This window comes from Eriocheir sinensis, chromosome 27 (assembly GCF_024679095.1).
Source record: "Eriocheir sinensis breed Jianghai 21 chromosome 27, ASM2467909v1, whole genome shotgun sequence".
In the NCBI taxonomy this organism is placed as follows: Eukaryota; Metazoa; Arthropoda; class Malacostraca; order Decapoda; family Varunidae; genus Eriocheir; species Eriocheir sinensis.
In genome coordinates, this window is record NC_066535.1 from 4352155 (window position 1) to 4371490 (window position 19336).

Below are 19336 nucleotides of genomic sequence, written 5' to 3' on the forward strand. Positions count from 1 at the left end.
TGGTGGTGGTAGGTCGTGTAATGGTGGTGGTAGGTTGTGTAATGGTGGTGGTGGGTAATGGTGGTAGGTTGTGTAATGGTGGTGGTAGGTTGTGTAATGGTGGTGGTAGGTTGTGTAATGGTGGTGGTAGGTCGTGTAATGGTGGTGGTAGGTCGTGTAATGGTGGTGGTAGGTCGTGTGGTGATGGTGGTAGGTCGTGTAATGGTGGTGGTAGGTCGTGTGGTGATGGTGGTAGGTCGTGTAATGGTGGTGGTAGGTCGTGTGGTGGTGGTGGTAGGTCGTGTAATGGTGGTGGTAGGTCGTGTGGTGATGGTGGTAGGTGGTATAAGGATGGTGATAGGTGGTAAAGGGATGGTGGAAGTTGTAGTATGTTGTTGGTAGGTCGAATTATAGATTGTGGCAGCTCGTAACAATTTGTGGTTTGTCGCAGTTATAGAAGAATAATGACACTGAAAATATGTAACAAGCTGCAATATATAATGGTAGTTTGTTCTATAGAGAAAAAAAATCGATAAATCTGTGATCATAAAACAAGAATGATTTAGTGTCGTACAATATCTCTCTGGATATTAATATTCGTCAGTGTCTTGGATAATAATGATAAGAATAATAACGCTACTACTACTACTACTACTACTACTACTATTACTACTACTACTACAACTACTACTACTACTACTACTACTATAACTAATGATAATAACAACAATAACAATAACTCAACAAAGAACCCCAAAGTGTAATGTAAAAAAAAAAAAAATCCATAAAAAGAATAAAATCTAAGGCAGAGGCTCAGGAAATGAAGGATGATATTCGGAAGAAAAACGTATTGGAAGATTTAGGAGAATTCTGTAACAACTGCCCGAAGACGGAGGAGGAAGATGCTGTGAAAGTATTGGGAGACGCATGACGGGAGGGGGGATGAAGGACCCTGGACCTGGGATGATGATGCTGATGCTGGGGGAGGCTGGAGAAGAGAAAGATGCTGCGTAAGATACCGGAAGGAGGACTGAGTAAAGATGTGATGGAATAGGAGATAATGAGCAAGGATTTAGTTGTTCATACTGAAGGAAGAGGAGAAGGAGGAGGAGGAGGAGGACAAGGAAGATGAGTGAATCGAAAAGGAAAAAAAAATGGGAGAATAGGAAGGGAACGAGAAGGGGAAAGACGGAGAAGGAGCAGAACGAGGAAGAGAAGGAGGAGAAAAAAGGGGAGAAGGAGAACAAGAGAAAAGAAAAGAAGGAGGAAGAGGAGGAAGACAGAAAGGAGAAAAGAAAGAGGAGGAGGAGAGCGAGAGGAAGGAAAAGATGCAGGAGGAAGAAGAAGAGGAGAAAAAAGGGGGAAGAGGAGGAGGAGAACGAAGAGGAAAAGGAGTAAAAAAGGCAGGAAAACGAGAAGAAAGACGAAGCAAAAAAGAGCGAAAGAAGAAGTACAAGATAGAGGAAGAGGGGGAGACGGAGGAAGAGAAGAAAAAGGAGAAGGTGGAGAACGAGAAGGACGAAAAGAAGGAGAACGAAAACGACAAAAAAGAGGAGCAGAAAATAAGGAAATATAAGAATGAATCCTTGTCAATTTAGTCAACGATTAATGCATTTTGGCAAAGCTTTTAATAACACCAAGTACACTTATCGCACAAATAAAATAAGAGAGAAAGAAAAAAACATCATCTCAAAGTCCTTCCGTATACAGTTTTAGTTAACTACCCGGAAGCGAGATGACTACCAGGTACAATTAACAAGACTTACCTGTAATTACGACGAGGAGTTCTCAGAGACAGGTGTAGATCCAAGCCCGCCCATTCTTACCTGGTGGCGGAGAAAGCCTGAAGAAACACACACACACACACACACACACACACACACACACACACACACACACACACACACACACACACACACACAGGGGGGGAAGGGGAGGAGGAGGTTGTCTGGTTGCGTCCATTGTGTGTTCATGTTAATCCAGCCGCGTCTGAGCCTTCTGCGAGAGAGAGAGAGAGAGAGAGAGAGAGAGAGAGAGAGAGAGAGAGAGAGAGAGAGAGAGAGAGAGAGAGAGAGAGAGAGAGAGAGAGAGAGAGAGAGAGAGAGTAATTATCTGAGGCTGCCTTCAAGAGATCAAGGGACATGTATATTTTCCTCTCTCTCCTGTCGCAGTTTCCTTCTTCGTCGTAATCATCGGGGGCGCGTCACGCTTCCTCCTCCTCCTCCTCCTCCTCTTGATTTTAATGGCGCGCCTTCAAAGGATGAGTTTTCTTAAGAGTCTTGCGCCGAACTTAATAATCACGTTTCACAATCCATTTTACGACCCTCTTAAATAATTCCGGCTGGATCTTTTTCTCGGTGTGTGTGACGGGTGCTGGGGGGGAGGGGGAGGGGAGGTGAAGTGTGTGTGTGTGTGTGTGTGTGTGTGTGTGTGTGTGTGTCTTTAATGCCTGCCCGTTTCAAAGTTAAACGAATAATTCCCACGAGTGCTCTTGTTTCCTAATTGTTGTGTGTGTGTGTGTGCGTGTGTGTGTGTGTGTGTGTGTGTGTGTGTGTGTGTGTGTGTGTGTGTGTGTAATTAAATTTTCTGCCCAGGTGTGTGCGTGTGTGCGTGGTTTATCTGGGCCTCTTGATTACTTTTAGCGCACCTGTCGACGCTAGTATGTGCCTCGCTGTGAGCCATATTCTAAAACATTTCGGCGCCCAAACACGCATATTTGACAAGGCTTTCGTGCGAGTTGTGGGCATTTCCAGCACAACTTTTATGACCCTGGTGATAGTTCTCCCCTTCTTCTGTACAATGGACCTTAAAAAAACAATCATGGGGACCCGACTGATCTCCTTTTTGTCCTTTAAATATACTAGTTGTTGATGTGAGGGATGGAAGCGTCTAACAGTACCGACGAACGCCCGTGAACGCCCCGCCAAGACCTAGAGTGAAGCCGGGAGTGTTTAGCGGCCTCAAGATTTTAATTCGTGAGGGATGAATGTGTGTGTGTGTGTGTGTGTGTGTGTGTGTGTGTGTGTGTGTGTGTGTATCGCCCCCTCCCTTTCCTTCTATGCTTAGGCCTTGCTCCTCCCCTTGCTATCCCTCCGCTATTCCCCTCTTATCTCTCCACCTCCTCCTCTTCCTCCCTCCTCCTCCTCCTCCTCCTCCTCCTCCTTCAGGCAGTAATTACCGTGTTGGGGCTCTGGGGGTCCTGGTCACAATCCTTTCATTTCAAGACCTCCTCCTCCTCCTCCTCCTCCTCCTCCACCTTCTCCTCCTCCTCTTCCCCCACAATCACCACCACCACGTTCATCTCTTCCTCCATTATCACCACCACCTTCCCCTCCTCCTCTACCACCTCCTCCTCTTCCTCCACAACCACCACCACCACATTCTTCTCTTCCCCCACCATCACCACCACCTTCCCCTCCTCCTCCTCCTACCCCTCCTCCATCTGACTACCCACAGTTGTTTAGTGGAAGGATGCCGAGCCGCCATTGTCGCGTCTCTGCCACAATTGCAACGTTCTCTTTCACTTCAGGTGCATAATATTTTACCTGGATTGACAACGTGCAAAAAAATAATTGTTGTGCTTCATTACTATTTTTTTTTTCTTGTGCCTACTGGATTTTGGCGTACTGGCTTGGTTCTAATTTTTTCCATTTTTTCTTTTTTTCGATCTTTCCTTTTTTTTGTGTGTGTTTGTGTTTGTGCTGTACTTCTACTATTACGACTATCATTACTACTGCGCTCTCTCTCTCTCTCTCTCTCTCTCTCTCTCTCTCTCTCTCTCTCTCTCTCTCTCTCTCTCTCTCTCTCTCTCTCTCTCTCTCTCTCTCTCTCTCTCTCTCGTGTAAGAGGAACTGGGAAGAGCAAAGAGTGTTCCTACCGAGAATATGGGATGCGGAGGAGGAGGAGGAGGAGGAGGAGGAGGAGGAGGGTAGTCGTCGGAGCACAAGACTTCACCATCCGTATGAATTATGGTAATGCAGCGTGGGGGGGGAGAGAGAGAGAGAGAGAGAGAGAGAGAGAGAGAGAGAGAGAGAGAGAGAGAGAGAGAGAGAATAGGTAGCTTTCCTCACTACCACCCTGTCCTTCACAACCATTAACACCTCACCATCATTACCATTATCATTACCATTATCTACACACACACACACACACACACACACACACACACACACACACACACACACACACACACAATCACATCAAAAAGACGGAGACGAAGCGACGAACAAGACAACAAACAGAAGCCTGACGATGACGATGATGATAAGACAATAAGAGAGAAAAAAAGGAAAAAAAATAATAAGGAAAAAAAGGAATCCTTGAAGAGACGACTCATGAAACGCCGACTATTTTACCTTCTTGTCGTGGACCTTTTTTTTTATAACCCATTCATTTTTTTTTTTATTCCTTCCAAAAGGCCTTATAGGAGACTTTTTGTTCCAGCTTTTCTTTTTCCTCCTCCTTCCCTCCAGTCTTCCTCTCCTTTTTCTCTCATGTCCCTTTTCTCATCTTCCTCCTCCTCCTCCTCCTCCTCTTCCTCTCTTCCTTCCATGCTATCTGTCTCTTCCTTTTTCTTTCCTCCCTCTCTTCATCCTCGTCTCTCCCCCTACCTTTCACCTTTCTTTTTTACTTATATATTTCCCTCATTCCGTCTTGTTTCCTATCTCTTCTCATGCTCTTCTTCCAGTCCTCTTCCTCCTCCTTCTTTCTCATCTCTCCACTTTCTCCAAGCTTCCCCTCCCTTCTTCTCTTCCCGTTTTTCCTTCTTACTATTCTTTCTCTCCCTTCCACCTCTTACGTTCTTATGTTCTTATGTAGTAATGTCTTTAAGTTGAATAAATTAAGATGCAATAAAGACATAGGCAAGAACTGGTTTACGATCAGAGTTGTGGATGAGTGGAACAGCTTGGCAGTCATATTTTGTGTGCCAATACAGTTAAGTTAGATTTAGTTAGGTGAGGTTCAATGAAATAGATAAGAGAAACAGCAACACGGTATCACTACTCTGTTGTAATTGCTTCCTTTACAACAGGAGCAATTCTTTCAACTACTCCTTCCTCCCTCTTTGGAATGGAAACTACGCTTTCCTTGACAGAGGGGGCAGCCTTCTCAACAACCTTCCGTTGAGTGACAACTTTTTCTTCTGTTATGGAAGGAGTAATTTTTTCAACAACTGTCTGATTTGTCACAACGGGAACCTTTTCCTCTGTTACAACAGGGATTTCTTCTTTCTCTTTAGAAACAGTGACAATCTCTTCTGTCGCCGTAGGGGCAGCCTGTTCAGTAGCCCTTTCTTGTGGGACAGCCTGTTCAATAACCCTTTCTAGTGGGGCAGCCTGTTCAATAACCCTTTCTTGTGGGGCATTCTGCTCAATAGCCCTTTCTTGTGTCACAACAGGAACTTTTTCTTCTGTCGGCGATGGGGCAGCCTGTTCAGTAGCCCTTTCTTGTGGGACAGCCTGTTCAATAACCCTTTCTTGTGGGGCAACCTTTTCAATAACCCTTTCTTGTGGAGCAGCCTGTTCAATAGCCCTTTCTTGTGGGGCATTCTGCTCAATAGCCCTTTCTTGTGTCACAACAGGAACTTTTTCTTCTGTCGGCGATGGCGCAGCCTGTTCAGTAGCCCTTTCTTGTGGGACAGCCTGTTCAATAACCCTTTCTTGTGGAGCAGCCTGTTCAATAACCCTTTCTTGTGGGGCATTCTGCTCAATAGCCCTTTCTTGTGTCACAACAGGAACTTTTTCTTCTGTCGGCGATGGCGCAGCCTGTTCAGTAGCCCTTTCTTGTGGGACAGCCTGTTCAATAACCCTTTCTTGTGGAGCAGCCTGTTCAATAACCCTTTCTTGTGGGGCATTCTGCTCAATAGCCCTTTCTTGTGTCACAACATGAACTTTTTCTTCTGTCGGCGATGGGGCAACTTTTTCAACAACCTCCTGTTGAGGGACTGCCAGGACTTTTCCTTCCGTCATCGCAGGGTGAATCTTTTCAATAACCTTCTTCTCTTCTGCCACAACAGGGACTTCATGCTCCTTAGAGACACTTACAATCTCCTCTGTCACCGAAGGGGCAGCCTGCTCAACAACCTTCTCTTTTGTCACAACTGGGACGTTTCCTTCCGTCACCGTGGGGGAAATCTTTTCAACAACTGTCTGATTTGTCACAACGGGAACCTTTTCCTCTGTTACAACAGGGACTTCTTCTTTCTCTTTAGAAACAGTGACAATCTCTTCTGTCGCCGTAGGGGCAGCCTGTTCAATAGCCCTTTCTTGTGGGACAGCCTGTTCAATAACCCTTTCTTGTGTCACAACAGGAACTTTTTCTTCTGTCGGCGATGGGGCAACCTGTTCAGTAGCCCTTTCTTGTGGGACAGCCTGTTCAATAGCCCTTTCTTGTGGGACAGCCTGTTCAATAACCCTTTCTTGTGTCACAACAGGAACTTTTTCTTCTGTCGGCGATGGGGCAGCCTGTTCAGTAGCCCTTTCTTGTGGGACAGCCTGTTCAATAGCCCTTTCTTGTGGGACAGCCTGTTCAATAACCCTTTCTTGTGTCACAACAGGAACTTTTTCTTCTGTCGGCGATGGGGCAGCCTGTTCAGTAGCCCTTTCTTGTGGGACAGCCTGTTCAATAACCCTTTCTTGTGTCACAACAGGAACTTTTTCTTCTGTTGGCGATGGGGCAACCTGTTCAGTAACCCTTTCTTGTGGGACAGCCTGTTCAATAACCCTTTCTTGTGGGACAGCCTGTTCAATAACCCTTTCTTGTGGGACAGCCTGTTCAATAACCCTTTCTTGTGTCACAACAGGAACTTTTTCTTCTGTTGGCGATGGGGCAACCTGTTCAGTAACCCTTTCTTGTGGGACAGCCTGTTCAATAACCCTTTCTTGTGTCACAACAGGAACTTTTTCTTCTGTTGGCGATGGGGCAACCTTTTCAATAACCCTTTCTTGTGGGACAGCCTGTTCAATAACCCTTTCTTGTGTCACAACAGGAACTTTTTCTTCTGTCGGCGATGGGGCAACCTTTTCAATAACCCTTTCTTGTGGGGCATTCTGCTCAATAATCCTTTCTTGTGTCACAACAGGAACTTTTTCTTCTGTCGGCGATGGGGCAACTTTTTCAACAACCTCCTGTTGAGGGACTGCCGGGACCTTTCCTTCTGTCACCGAGGGAATAATCTTTTCAATAACCTTCTCTTCTGCCACAACAGGGACTTCTTCTTGCTCCTTAGGGACACTTACGATCATCTCTGTTACCGGAGGGGCAGCCTGCTCAACAGCCTTCTCTTTTGTCACAACGAGAACTTTTCCTTCCGTCACCGTGGGGGGAATCTTTTCAGCAACCTTCGCCGGTGTCACAGCAGGGACTGTCTTTTCAACGACTTCACCTTCTTGAATGATAGGGGCAGCACTTGGTTCTTTTACGACGCTTAGGCTACGCGTAGCATTTGTTTCTTCAGCCTTTGCTTTTTCTTCCTTAATCTTGTTTTTCACGTCATCAACTTGGTGTTTCAAGTCTTCAATTGTTTCATTAAGATGTTTTTCGTTACGAACCTCTTTGATGTCGCTATCACACACATTCTTTTCGACTTCTTTTTGAATTACAGTTTCTTTCTCGACATCTTTTCCATCATCTTTCTCTGTAACATTCTTCCTTTCCACAGATGTCACAATAGTGCTTTCCTGTGGAGAAAGTTGTTCTTCTTTCTCTTTAACTAACACTTCATTCGTTATATTGCCGGGCAGAATCTCCTTTATTTCCTCTGATCGTTCTACTGTCTGAAGTCCATCATCCTTCTCTGTAACATTCTTCCTTTCCACAGATGTCACCTTGGTGCTTTCCTGTGGAGAAAGCTGTTCTTCTTTCTCTTTAACTAACACTTCATTCGTTATATTGCCGGGCAGAATCTCCTTTATTTCCTCTGATCGTTCTACTTTCTCAAGTCCATCATCCTTCTTTGTAACATTCTTCCTTTCCACAGATGTCACCTTGGTGCTTTCCTGTGGAGAAAGCTGTTCTTTCTTCTCTTTAACTAACACTTCATTCGTTATATTGCCGGGCAGAATCTCCTTTATTTCCTCTGATCGTTCTACTTTCTCAAGTCCATCGCTCTTTTCTGAGGCACCAAGTTTTAATTCTGTTTTGTTTTTACCTTTGTCGTCCGCCCCTACTTTTGGAACGATAAGATTTGCATCAGTCGTATTGGTAGGAGGTTGTACTATTAATTCCTTCTTAATAACAACTTCCTCCTTTATTTCATTACCCGCTTCGTCCATTACCTTTTCAACGTCCACCGTTTGTGCTATGGTCTCATTGTCTGAAGTCTGTCCTATCACGGTTTCTCTTTCTGTCACAGATTTCTCACCACTTTGTTTACCGTACTCATCTATATCGACCGTGGTTTCGGAAGTCTTTGATACAGTTCCGTTGGGTGCTATGTCAGTCTCTGTCGTCTTCTCAACGACTGTCTTTTTTCCGGTTTCATGCCCTGTTTCATCGGTATTATTGAAGACTTTCCTTTCTATGGTCTTCAAGGTGTCGTTAAAAGCAATCCCCAAATTTGTCAGTATCAGATCCATCAAATTGGGAGAGTCTTTCAGTCCCGCCGCGTACAATTTTCGGTATTCGGCCTTAGCGGCCTCCACCAGGGCGACACATCGCGGGTTGTCCTCCGGGAGCCCCGGGAGCCCCGCTACCCCGCCGGTACTGTCCACGAAGGGCCCCAAGCCCAACAAGATGAGGATCGTCTCAACTACGAAAAGGTTCATGATTAATGAATGAAAGTTTATAAAATTAAGAAGACTTGCTGTTGTGTGGCAGAAAACCGCTCTGGGATTGAAAACAGAATGGCCTCCGGAACACAGACCGGGCATGGAAAATAATCCTCTCGGGTCTTCCTCCGTTACAGGAACACACACACGACGGCGAGGAATTGGGATGTAAAGTCTGGTGTGTGTGTGTGTGTGTGTGTGTGTGTGTGTGTGTGTGTTTTAGGGAGGATGCGAGGCTCAGGGCTCCGTTACAAGGATGTTTCACGTCACATCACTTGGAACTCCTCTGTTTCCCCTTCCTTCCCGCTCATCATTGTCTCTCCCCCCTCTCTCTCTCTCTCTCTCTCTCTCTCTCTCTCTCCATTTCGTTCAGCCAATGTCCCTAGCACCAAGAGGATCGTCCCAACTGCAAAGAGCTTCATTACTGTAGACTGAAGTTTGAGAATTTTTGAAATCCTCATCAGTTCTTTTTGTTTATTATTTCAGGTTATGTTCGATTTAGTTTGATTGGATTTATTAAGTTCAAATGTTTACGATAAATATGTGTGATACGCCTCGCGCTGCGCCGCTGTCGTCAGTCACTGAGGGCGGAGTAACCTCAACATTCCTCGAAAAACTGCACAAACAAAGCCCTTTACTCACTAACAACGACCCAAGGGCACGGCGTGTTGAATTATTGCCTCTTCTCGACCAAAGGGATCGGAGCATAGCCGCTAAACACTATTAACACATGAACAGGGGCGAGGTATCGGGGCCGTGACGTCATCCATGCCTGGCTCAGAGCGGCGCGCGTCGTCCCAGCGGTAGGGTGGTTCCTTGAGTGACTGTGACTTTTTGTACGTTTGTGTGTATGTGTGTGTGTGCCCGGCGGTGTTGCGTGTATACCTTGTGGTGATCAGAAGGGTGGAGGGGGCCAGGACACTACGATGAAGGTGAGCGTTTAGAAGTGAGTCGTGTTTCTTGTAAGTAGGAACGTGAGGTCATAGATTGAAGGTGAATGAAGCATTGGAAGTGTGTGTGTGTGTAATAATAATAATAATAATAATAATAATAATAATAAACGGTTTATTAAGTGATTGCAGCTGTAAAGCTGAAAATATACATGTTAAAAATACAATATCGAAATAAAATAGAAAAAAAAAAACAATGTGAAAGGGGTATAGGGGGTCTGGGGTGGTGGGGGGGAAGTGAGGTGGTGGAATGCAGTGCGTTAGTGCTGTAGGAGGCGGTGTGGTTTTCCGGGTGACGTGTCAGGTGTTTAAGCCCCAGGTCAACCCCAGGTCAAAAAAGGGTCAGGTCGCAGTTGATGGCAGGGGTGCAGGTAGAAGCGGTGTCGGCCGTCACTCAGCTTAGCGATGACCTGCTAATCTCTCCAGCCGGTGAGACAAGATAGGAAGAGGTGGACCGAGAAGCGATAGGCGTGGGAACATCTAACGTCTGCACTGCCCCATGCCACTTGCCCTTGCCACTTGCCCCAACCATGAGTCCACCTGAGTGACGGGCCTCAACACTGCACTGCACCTGAACCGAATTCTCCCAGCAGCATGATGGTCGGGCTGGTGTACCTGGGGGCACCTGGGGGTCGGCGTAGGCTGGATGGTTAGGCGGCGTCGACGTCACACTGGCCATTACTACTCTTCATTGTCTTCACGGTATCACAAACGCACTGCACTCACTTTCTCTTACCATGATTAAGCTTGATGTCACAAAAGAGGGGGATGGAGGGGAAGGGGAGAGGCCAACAGGCTGGCCCCAGGCTGCTCCTTACGGAGCGCCGTGACCCATGTCTGACCTCGGTCAGGTCTGGGCCACAAGTGTGTGTGTGTGTGTGTGTGTGTGTGTGTGTGTGTGTGTGTGTGTGTGTGTCCTCAAATGACACTCCTCTAAGCAGGTCAGGGCGTGAGAGAGACTTTGGAGTCTTTGTGAGCGCTGACCTCCGTCCTAGGGCTCAATTCATTCAGGCTAAAAATCGAGCGAACAGAGTACTGGGTTTCATCTCAAGGAGCGTAAGCAATAGGAGCGCTGAAGTCATTCTCAAACTTTACTTAGCACTAGTTAGACGTCATCTCGATTATGCGGTTCAGTTTTGGTCACCCTACTATAGAATGGATATCAAGATGTTAGAATCTGTACGGAGGAGGATGACAAAGATGATTCAGGGGGTGAGAAACTTGCCGTATGTGGATAGACTGAAGCATTTAAATCTACACTCTCAAGAAAGGTGAAGGTTGCGCGGAGACCTGATCTAGGTTTATAAATGGATGAAGGATTTTAATAAAGGGGATGTCAATAAAGTTTTGGTTAGTAAAGAACCAGGTAGGACACGTAGCAATGGATTTAAGTTAGATGAATTCAGATTCAACAAAGACATCGGCAAGAATTGGTTTACCAGTAGAGTGGTGAATGAATGGAATGGACTTGGCAGTCATGTTGTGGGTGCCAATACCATAGATACATTAAAGAGGTTAGATAAATTCATGGGTAGTAAAGTAAGTTGGGGTTAGGATTACAGGAGCTGCCTTGTGTAGGCCAACCGGCCTCTTGCGGACTCCTTACGTTCTTATGTTCTCTCTCTCTCTCACCATCTACATCCTCAGCTACATTCCATCACCCCACCCTCCACTTCTGTCCATTCCTCCCTTCAAGCCCATCCTTCCTCCTCCTCCTCCACAACTCACTGTTTCCCTGCATTTTATGGACGCTTTGCCCATTGTTGTGTTACATCGTTGTGCTATTACAACATCATCGCGCTAATTACATCGTCGTGTACTGGTGCTACCTCGGTGTGCTAGTGTTATAGTGCCGCGGAGACATACACAAAGGACACCAGGAGACCACGTGGAACAGCCGGGCCACCTCGACCATTGCTACCCTACAACTCAACGAACGCTAAGTCTTACTGATATAATCATCGCACTATCTTGCCCTTACACACCTTATAGTGCTCGCCCTGGACTTTTCCTAGATTTTTCCTAGTATTCAGCTTTAATAATCACCACGTTTTCCATTGTCCAGCCCCTCGCTTTGTTTCCCTCAGGGCCATAAAAATTCCGACTCCTCCCCCCCCTACCCGGCCGCGAGAATTCCCTGGAGGTTAGTCTTAATCTGAACACCTGGCCGAGCCGAAGCGGTTAATCGTTTCCACCTGACCTTTCGCCACTCATTTCTCTCTGACTCAAGTCAAAAAGTAACAAAACAAAACAAAAGATAACGGTATGCCTTCACCACCACTACGCAAATGCAACAAGTGCAAGGGTCGATTTGCTCAACAATATTTTGACAAGGGTGCGGAGTCATGTAGACATTGCCATATGGAGATTAGAATTTCAGATCTTGAGCGGGGCTTGTCTAAGTGTCTTGCTGTCTTGCACCTATACACACCGCTAACCCCCACCGCCGCTTCTTCTTCTTCTTCTTCTTCTTCTTCTTCTTCTTCTTCTTCTTCTTCTTCTTCTTCTTCTTCTTCTTCTTCTCTTACTTCATCTGCCTCCACCTCCTCTTCTTCTTCCACCTCCTTCTCCTCCACCCCTTCAATTGTTATGACACGCTCCAGGGCTCGCTCCCTGAAAGATAGGCCCTCCCCTTCCTAAGCTCCCTCCCTCACACCGCCTGCCTGCTTCCCCTCTCGTTCTTCTTCTTCTTCTTCTTCTTCTTCTTCTTCTTCTTCTTCTTCTTCTTCTGCTTCCACCTCCGCTGCCCGCCCATCCATCTCCTTCTCGTCCCCCTCGTCCTCCTCCTCCACTTCCTCCTCCTCCTCCTCCTCCTCCTCCTCCTCTACTTCTTCTTCTACGCCTTCTTCGTCTTCTTCTTCTTCTTCTTCTTTTTCCTCTCATTCTTCTTCCTCCTCCTCCTCCTCCTCTTCCGCCTCCAACTCCTCCTCCTCCTCCTCCTCCTCCTCCTCCTCCTCCTCCTCCTCCTCCTCCTCCTCCTCCTCCTCCTCCTCCTCCTCCTCCTCCTCCTCCTCCTCCTCCTCCTCCTCATCATCATCATCATCATCATCATCATCATCTCTTTCTTCTTCTTCTTCTTCTTCTTCTTCTTCTTCTCCTTCTTCTTCCTTCTCTTCACCTCCTTCTTCCTCCTCCTCCCCTCCCCTTCTCCTCCTCCTCCATTCTCTCCTCCTCCTCCTCCTCCTCCTCCTCCTCCTCCTCCTCCTCCTCCTCCTCCTCCTCCTCCTCCTCCTCCTCCTCCTCCTCCTCCTCCTCCTCCCCTCCTCCTCCTCCTCCTCCTCCTCCTCCTCCTCCTCCTCCTCCCCCTCCTCCTCCTCCTCCTCCTCCTCCTTCTCCTCCCTAGCTTGCAGGCGTAGACGGAAGACCATCCTCCCAGCCATCTCCTGTGAAGACGGATCACACTTCCCCGGATCAAGGGCCAACACCAAGGTTAACATAAAACTGGTGGGTGACAGCATTGTTAGAGAACAATTGACTGAGTTCTGTGCACGAAATATCAAGAACAGGAGACGCTACTGTATTCCTGGTGCAAAACTACAAGATATAGAAGAAGCGGCAGACCTCGTCTCAGACCGCACGGAACAGGAAACACTCTTTGTTTTGCACACTGGAACGGACAACGTTCAAACAATGCGCACGGAGGAAATTTTAGCTGACTACCGACGAGTAATCCGCCGCTACAAGGAAAAGTCACGCCACATTATTGTCTCCGGGATTCTTCCGAGAATCAACGCCTTCACAGGCTTCCACAGGAAGGCATCAAACATCAACAACAGATTGAAGCACCTCTGTCAGGACAAGGAAGTTTCGTTCGCAAATGTGTGGGATCATTTCTATGATAGCCCCAACCTTTTCCGTCCTGACGGTCTTCACCTCAATGCGATTGGCTCAGCACGGCTTGGTAGGGTGCTGAACGAGGAGGTACTTTTGTACTCAAAAAACTCCGAGTGCGGGAGAGGCACCAAAGTACCGTAAACAACCAAACAGTAGAGACCGCTCATCATACACCAAGGCCTCCAACAGAAAACACGCAGACACCAGACTACTGTGCCTCGAAGCGTTGAAGTCAAGAAGGACATTTCTGTCCTATACACCAATGCGCGGAGCTTAATACCCAAACGGGATGAGTTACTTGCCTACGTTGACGTAGAAAGACCGGATGTGATTGCCATCACCGAAACGTGGGCCACCTCTGACCACCTAATGACCGAATTCTCAATTCCGGGATACGAGAGCTTCTACAAAAACAGACCACAAGAAAGGAGGTGTCATATGTTACGTCAAGAACAAATACCCTGCCGTGGAAATAACCAAAGAAGACTCAGAGAAATATGACACTAAATGTTGAACTGGAGACTAGCAAGCACAACAAAATAACGATTGGAACCGTTTACAGACCTCCAAAGCAACAAGTAACGGACGACGAAGCGCTGTACGAGGAAATTCACACCGTAACACAAAACAATCAGTCATTATCGGGGACTTTAACTGTGCCAACATTGACTGGACCACGATGATTGGAGATCGGTAGGGTAAAAGATTGCTCGAAATGTTAGAGGACACTTTTCTAACTTAGATTGTTACCCAACCGACAAGGGAAAATAACTTATTAGACCTAGTACTCGTGAGTGATTCCGATCTCACACGTGAATGTCAAGTCGGAGAAAAACTGGATGGTTGCGATCATCACCTAATTCGCCTAAAGATCAGAACAGACCATGAACTCATCGAAAACACGTCCGAGATTCCAGACTACAAAAGAGCTAATTTTAATTTCGCTCGTGAGCTGCTAACACAGACAACTTGGGAGCCCATGAACTTCACTCCTGTGGACGGCTCGTGGAATGGCTTCAAGAACAAACTCCTGGAGGTAGAGAGAACAACTGTTCACACCATGCCCACCATGAATGACTACCCAAGTTCGACGGGCGATTAACTTAAAGAAGAGAAAATACAACAACTTGCTAAAGGAAAACAGCACTGACGAGGCACGCGAACAGTACCATCAAAGCCTCAGAGCTTGCAGAACTCTCATTCGCCAGCGTAAACGCGACTATGAAAAGCAAATTGCACGCGAAGCCAAGTCCAACCCGAAAAAGTTCTTCACGTATATAAGAACCAAAAAGAAGACAAAAAGCAATATCAGTCCCCCAAAAGATGAAAGTGACGTACTAACACAGGACAGTAGACAAATGGTCGAAATCCTAAACAAAAACTTCGCGTCTGTGTTCACGGTCGAGAATACCCAGTCCGTACCCGAGAGCCCTACCCCACCGATGGGAATCACTCCCCTAGAAATTGGCCCAATCGACGAACGGGATGTGAAAAAGTATCTAGACAAACTCGAGACAAACAAGTCCACCGGACCCGACGACTTGTCACCCAGGCTGCTCAAGGAACTCAAGCAACAAATCCTCAAGCCACTCACCGCCATCTACAATCTGTCACTACAACAAAACAAAGTCCCAAAAGACTGGAAACAAGCGAATGTAACACCGATCTACAAAAAGGGAGACAAAAGCGTGGCCCTAAACTACAGACCAATCAGCTTGACCTCAGTGGCGGGAAAAATCCTCGAGAAGATCATCAGAGACAAACTCGTTAGGTTCCTTGAAGACAACAACATCATTTCCGATGCTCAGCACGGTTTCAGAAACAAGCGCTCATGCTTAACCAATTTATTGGACTTCTTCCAAGGTATCTATGAAAACTGGGATAATCATATCCCCAGTGATGTTATATATCTAGACTTTCAGAAAGCCTTTGACAAAGTGCCACACGAAAGACTCCTCAAGAAACTTAAGTCGGCGGGATTAGGCGACAATCTGACAGCGTGGATCAAAGACTGGCTCACTAGAAGAAAACAACGAGTTGTACTCAACGGACAGGCCTCCGAGTGGCTTCCGGTCACAAGTGGAGTGCCACAGGGGTCAGTGCTGGGACCCATACTTTTCGTCATATATATCAACTACCTAGAACTAGGATTAAAATCCAATCTTTCAAAATTTGCCGACGACACAAAGGTGGGTGGGAAGGCCCTCACGACGGCAGACTGCGAAATTATCCAGAGAGACCTGGACCAGATCACTCGGTGGTCAGAAAAATGGCAGATGTCCTTCAACACTACCAAATGTAAAGTAATGCATATCGGATCCAGAAACAGCAACCACGCATACCACATGGGTGGCGAACCACTACATGTAGTGCAAGAAGAAAGAGACCTCGGGGCCACCATCAGCAGTGACTTGAAACAAACAAAACACTGCAAGTCCGCCTGTAAGAAAGCCAATACAATGCTTGGGTTCATAGCGAGGAACTTCGAATACAAGACGCCGGGAGTTATGTTATCCTTGTATAATTCGCTGGTAAGGCCCCACCTGGAATACGCCGTGCAATTCTGGTATCCTAATTACAGGAAAGCCATTGAATTACTTGAGAGAGTACAGCGCCGCGCCACGAAGATGATACCATCACTGAGGACGAAGCCCTATGAAGAGCGACTCGAGCGACTCAACCTCTTCACGTTGGAAAAGAGACGACTGCGGGGAGACATGATACAAGTCTTTAAGTACCTGAACAAGCTCAGCAACGTTGATCACTCCAAACTCTTCACGCTACAAACTAACCTGAGAACAAGAAACAACGGAAAATCAGTTCAAGCAAAGCGATGCAATACCGACATCGGCAGGAGTTATTTCTCGAATAGAGTTGTTCGCCACTGGAACAGCCTTCCTGCAGAAGTGTTTAGCGCAGAGACCATCAACTCATTCAAGAAACGCATCGATCGCCACTTTGCTGCATCGGGAGTGAACTGAACGTTCCCAAGAGTAGATACACAAGTGCTATAATCCTTCCCTGCAAGCCACTCCTATGGTAAACGGATTTATTAAATCACTGAACGCAGGCAGCCTAGGCATGAGCCAACAGGCTTTCTGCTGCCTGCTAGTCCATGTTTCCATGTTTCCTCCTCCTCCTCCTCCTCCCTTCGCTAACCATTCTATACCGATCCATCACCGACTGAACCGCAGCTACCTGCCACCCCCCAAAACCTCTTCCTCCTCCTCCTCCTCCTCCTCCTCCTTCTCCTCTTCCTCTTCCTCCTCCTCCTCCTCCTCCTCCTTCTCCTCCTCTTCCTCCTCCTCCTCCTCCTCTACTTTGCCTGTATCCCATCCTCCTTCTGAATCTATCTTCCTCTTCCTTCTCCACCTCTTCCACCCCCTTATCGTTATCTGGTGCTTCTCTCTCCTTTTTGTATTTTTCCTGCTTTTCCTGCTCCACCTCCTCTTCTGTTCCCTTATCTTCTTTGTCGTCTTTCGTCGTCTTTGATATCGTCGTTGTTATTTATCTATATTTTTTTTCTCTGTCTATCCGTGTTTACGTCTATTTACCTCTCTTTCGGCCACCTCTGTGGATTCTTTTTGGGAGCAGCGAATAGCGGGCTCTTTTTTATTATTGTTTACTTTTTTGTGCCCTTGAGCTGTCGCCTTTGTTGTAAAAATAAAAAATAAAATACATTCATGAATATATATCTGTCCCTCTTTCTAACCTATCTGAATCTATCTTTCTAACTATATATCTATCTATCTGTGTCTATCTATCCGTTTATCTGTACATACATTCATCACAATTTTCACTGTCTGCAGAACTCCCATCACTCACTCACTCACTCAGCCAATCAGTCAATTAAGTAATCACTCAACTGTCACCATCATCCACAAAACTAACACGAACACACTCATTTTTAACACTCACTCACTCACTCATTCCCTACTTAACCCTCCCTTCTTTCCACCACCACAACACTCTACACTAACCTAAACTTTCATTTTGTTTGTTTGTTTGTTACCGTCCGTATTGCATTAAGAATCACACCCACCCGCCCCTCCGTCACCCGTCCGTTCCTGTCCCTCACCTGTCTACTCCGCGTCCCGGCTAACCAGATTAACCTGTCCGTGATGAGCCAATCCCAGCCAGGTAATTCACTTAAGTCTGATTGGACGCACGTCAGGCACAGCGAATACCGACGTAGCGACAGGCAGAGAGAGAGGGGGGAAGAGAGAGAGAGAGAGAGAGAGAGAGAGAGAGAGAGAGAGAGAGAGAGAGAGATACGCCGGCATGCAGAGATTGGTTGTTTAGTGCTATACCCATATCCTCCCTCACCCCCCCCCTCTCTCTCTCTCTCTCTCTCTCTCTCTCTCTCTCTCTCTCTCTCTCTCTCTCTCTCTCTCTCTCTCTCTCTCTCCGTGTGTGTGTGTGTGTGTGTGTGTGTGTGTGTGTGTGTGTGTGTGTGTGTGTGTGTGTGCAGGGAGTCGCTTATTTAGGTTGATCAGCGTCCATTCCCCGTCAGTGTGTCCCTCGCCCTCCCGTCGGCAGCATAGCAGGAGTCGGTGCAGGGGTGCTCTCGAAGCTCCCCCGCGCCGCCTCATCCCTCCGGTCATTGATGCCGCTTTTGGGCGCCTTCAGATCCATGATTAATGCATTCACAGGCCGGGGATCCATCAGGCCGGAGCGAGATCAATGGCGGAGGCGCATGTCCCCCGACGGAGCTGTGTAAACTGGCAGGGAGGTACATAAACACTGACCTTGAATAACAGTAATAATATAGTGATTCTTGCCCGGATAGAGAGATAAAGACATGTTGACATTAATACAGATACACATAGAGAAGCAAAGTGAAATAGGCGTGAATACTAACCCAAAATAATGGTAAAATTAAATTGTTTCTCCGTCTGGTAGATAGAAAAGATAACATAAAAGATAATTAATCTAGATACATGTACTAATGGTGCGCTAACATATAGGTTCAAGGGCTGATGCGACGGATATGAGCACTGAGGCCACGCGCGGCTGTAGCGCAAGCTTTCGACTTTACTTACTTTGCAGGCAGATAGAAAAAAGATAGAATAAAAGAAATATAGATAAGCTTACAAAAACCAACAACAGAAAAGTGGATAAACCCTGACCTAAAATAATAATAATAATTTGATTCATAGTCAGCCAGATAGAAAAAAAAATATAATAAAAAAGAAATATAGATAAACTCCCACATAAAAAAGTCTACCATTAGTATAATCCGTTTAGAGAAAAAACGAGATATACATATTTTCTCTTTTCAATTTCATTTAACTTTTCCGCTGCCTTGTTAAAAAGTTTACAGCCTTTTAATGACGGCCTGCCCACGAGCCCCGCGGCCCACCCTCAGCCTTGGGAGGGGAGAAATGTATTACAGCTGTAGGCTCCATCACAACTTTCCAGAGAGTTTATTACACAAGCGAGGGATGAGGAGGAGGAGCAGCAACGCCATCTAGCGGGTGAGGAGTGTGGAGGCGAGGAGGTTTGAATATTGGAGTCGTGAAGTCCATATTCTTAAACGTCTCGGGCACCATATTCATAAACGTCTCGGGCACCATATTCATAAACGTTTCGGACCCATACATTGACCATTGACCATTGAGACATGATCGAGGTTTATAAATGGATGTTTTGGTGTAGAACCGGGTAGGAGGACACGTAAACGGGTTTAAAACTGATAAAGTCAGATATGAGTGGATAGGCTTTAGCAGTCATGTGGTGAGTGCCAATACAATTGATACACGGAGCTTAGGGTCAAGGAGCTGCCTCCGTACAGGCCTACTGGCG

At 46.5% G+C, this 19336-nt stretch overlaps 1 protein-coding gene across 50 annotated transcripts; it reads right to left on the minus strand.

Annotated features, from left to right (window-relative positions):
* Positions 1-4944: 4944 nt before the first annotated feature.
* On the minus strand, positions 4945-8768 carry LOC127004015 (titin-like). 50 transcript variants are annotated; one of them, XM_050871187.1, is made up of 6 exons: positions 6906-8768; positions 6660-6749; positions 6321-6473; positions 5805-6257; positions 5652-5774; positions 4945-5498 (listed from the first exon to the last, which is right to left on the minus strand). In XM_050871187.1, exons 1-6 carry the CDS (start codon positions 8742-8744, stop codon positions 4980-4982), a joined length of 3177 nt encoding a protein of 1058 aa, XP_050727144.1. In that variant the 5' UTR covers positions 8745-8768; the 3' UTR covers positions 4945-4979. The 50 variants fall into 50 exon arrangements, with proteins under 50 accessions (XP_050727144.1, XP_050727139.1, XP_050727143.1 ...); XM_050871182.1 differs by having other exon boundaries at positions 6321-6503; XM_050871186.1 differs by having other exon boundaries at positions 6321-6380; positions 6813-8768.
* Between the last annotated feature and the right edge of the window lie 10568 nt (positions 8769-19336).

Coding starts and splice junctions, on each gene's coding strand:
- LOC127004015 (XM_050871171.1), bottom strand. CDS start 8,744: ATGAACCTTTTCGTAGTTGAGACGATCCTCATCTTGTTGGGCTTGGGG. Junction 6,258..6,320: donor AAGAAAGGGCTACTGAACAG/GTTGCCCCATCG, acceptor GTTATTGAACAG/GCTGTCCCACAAGAAAGGGC. Junction 5,775..5,804: donor AAGAAAGGGTTATTGAACAG/GCTGCTCCACAA, acceptor GTTATTGAACAG/GCTGTCCCACAAGAAAGGGC.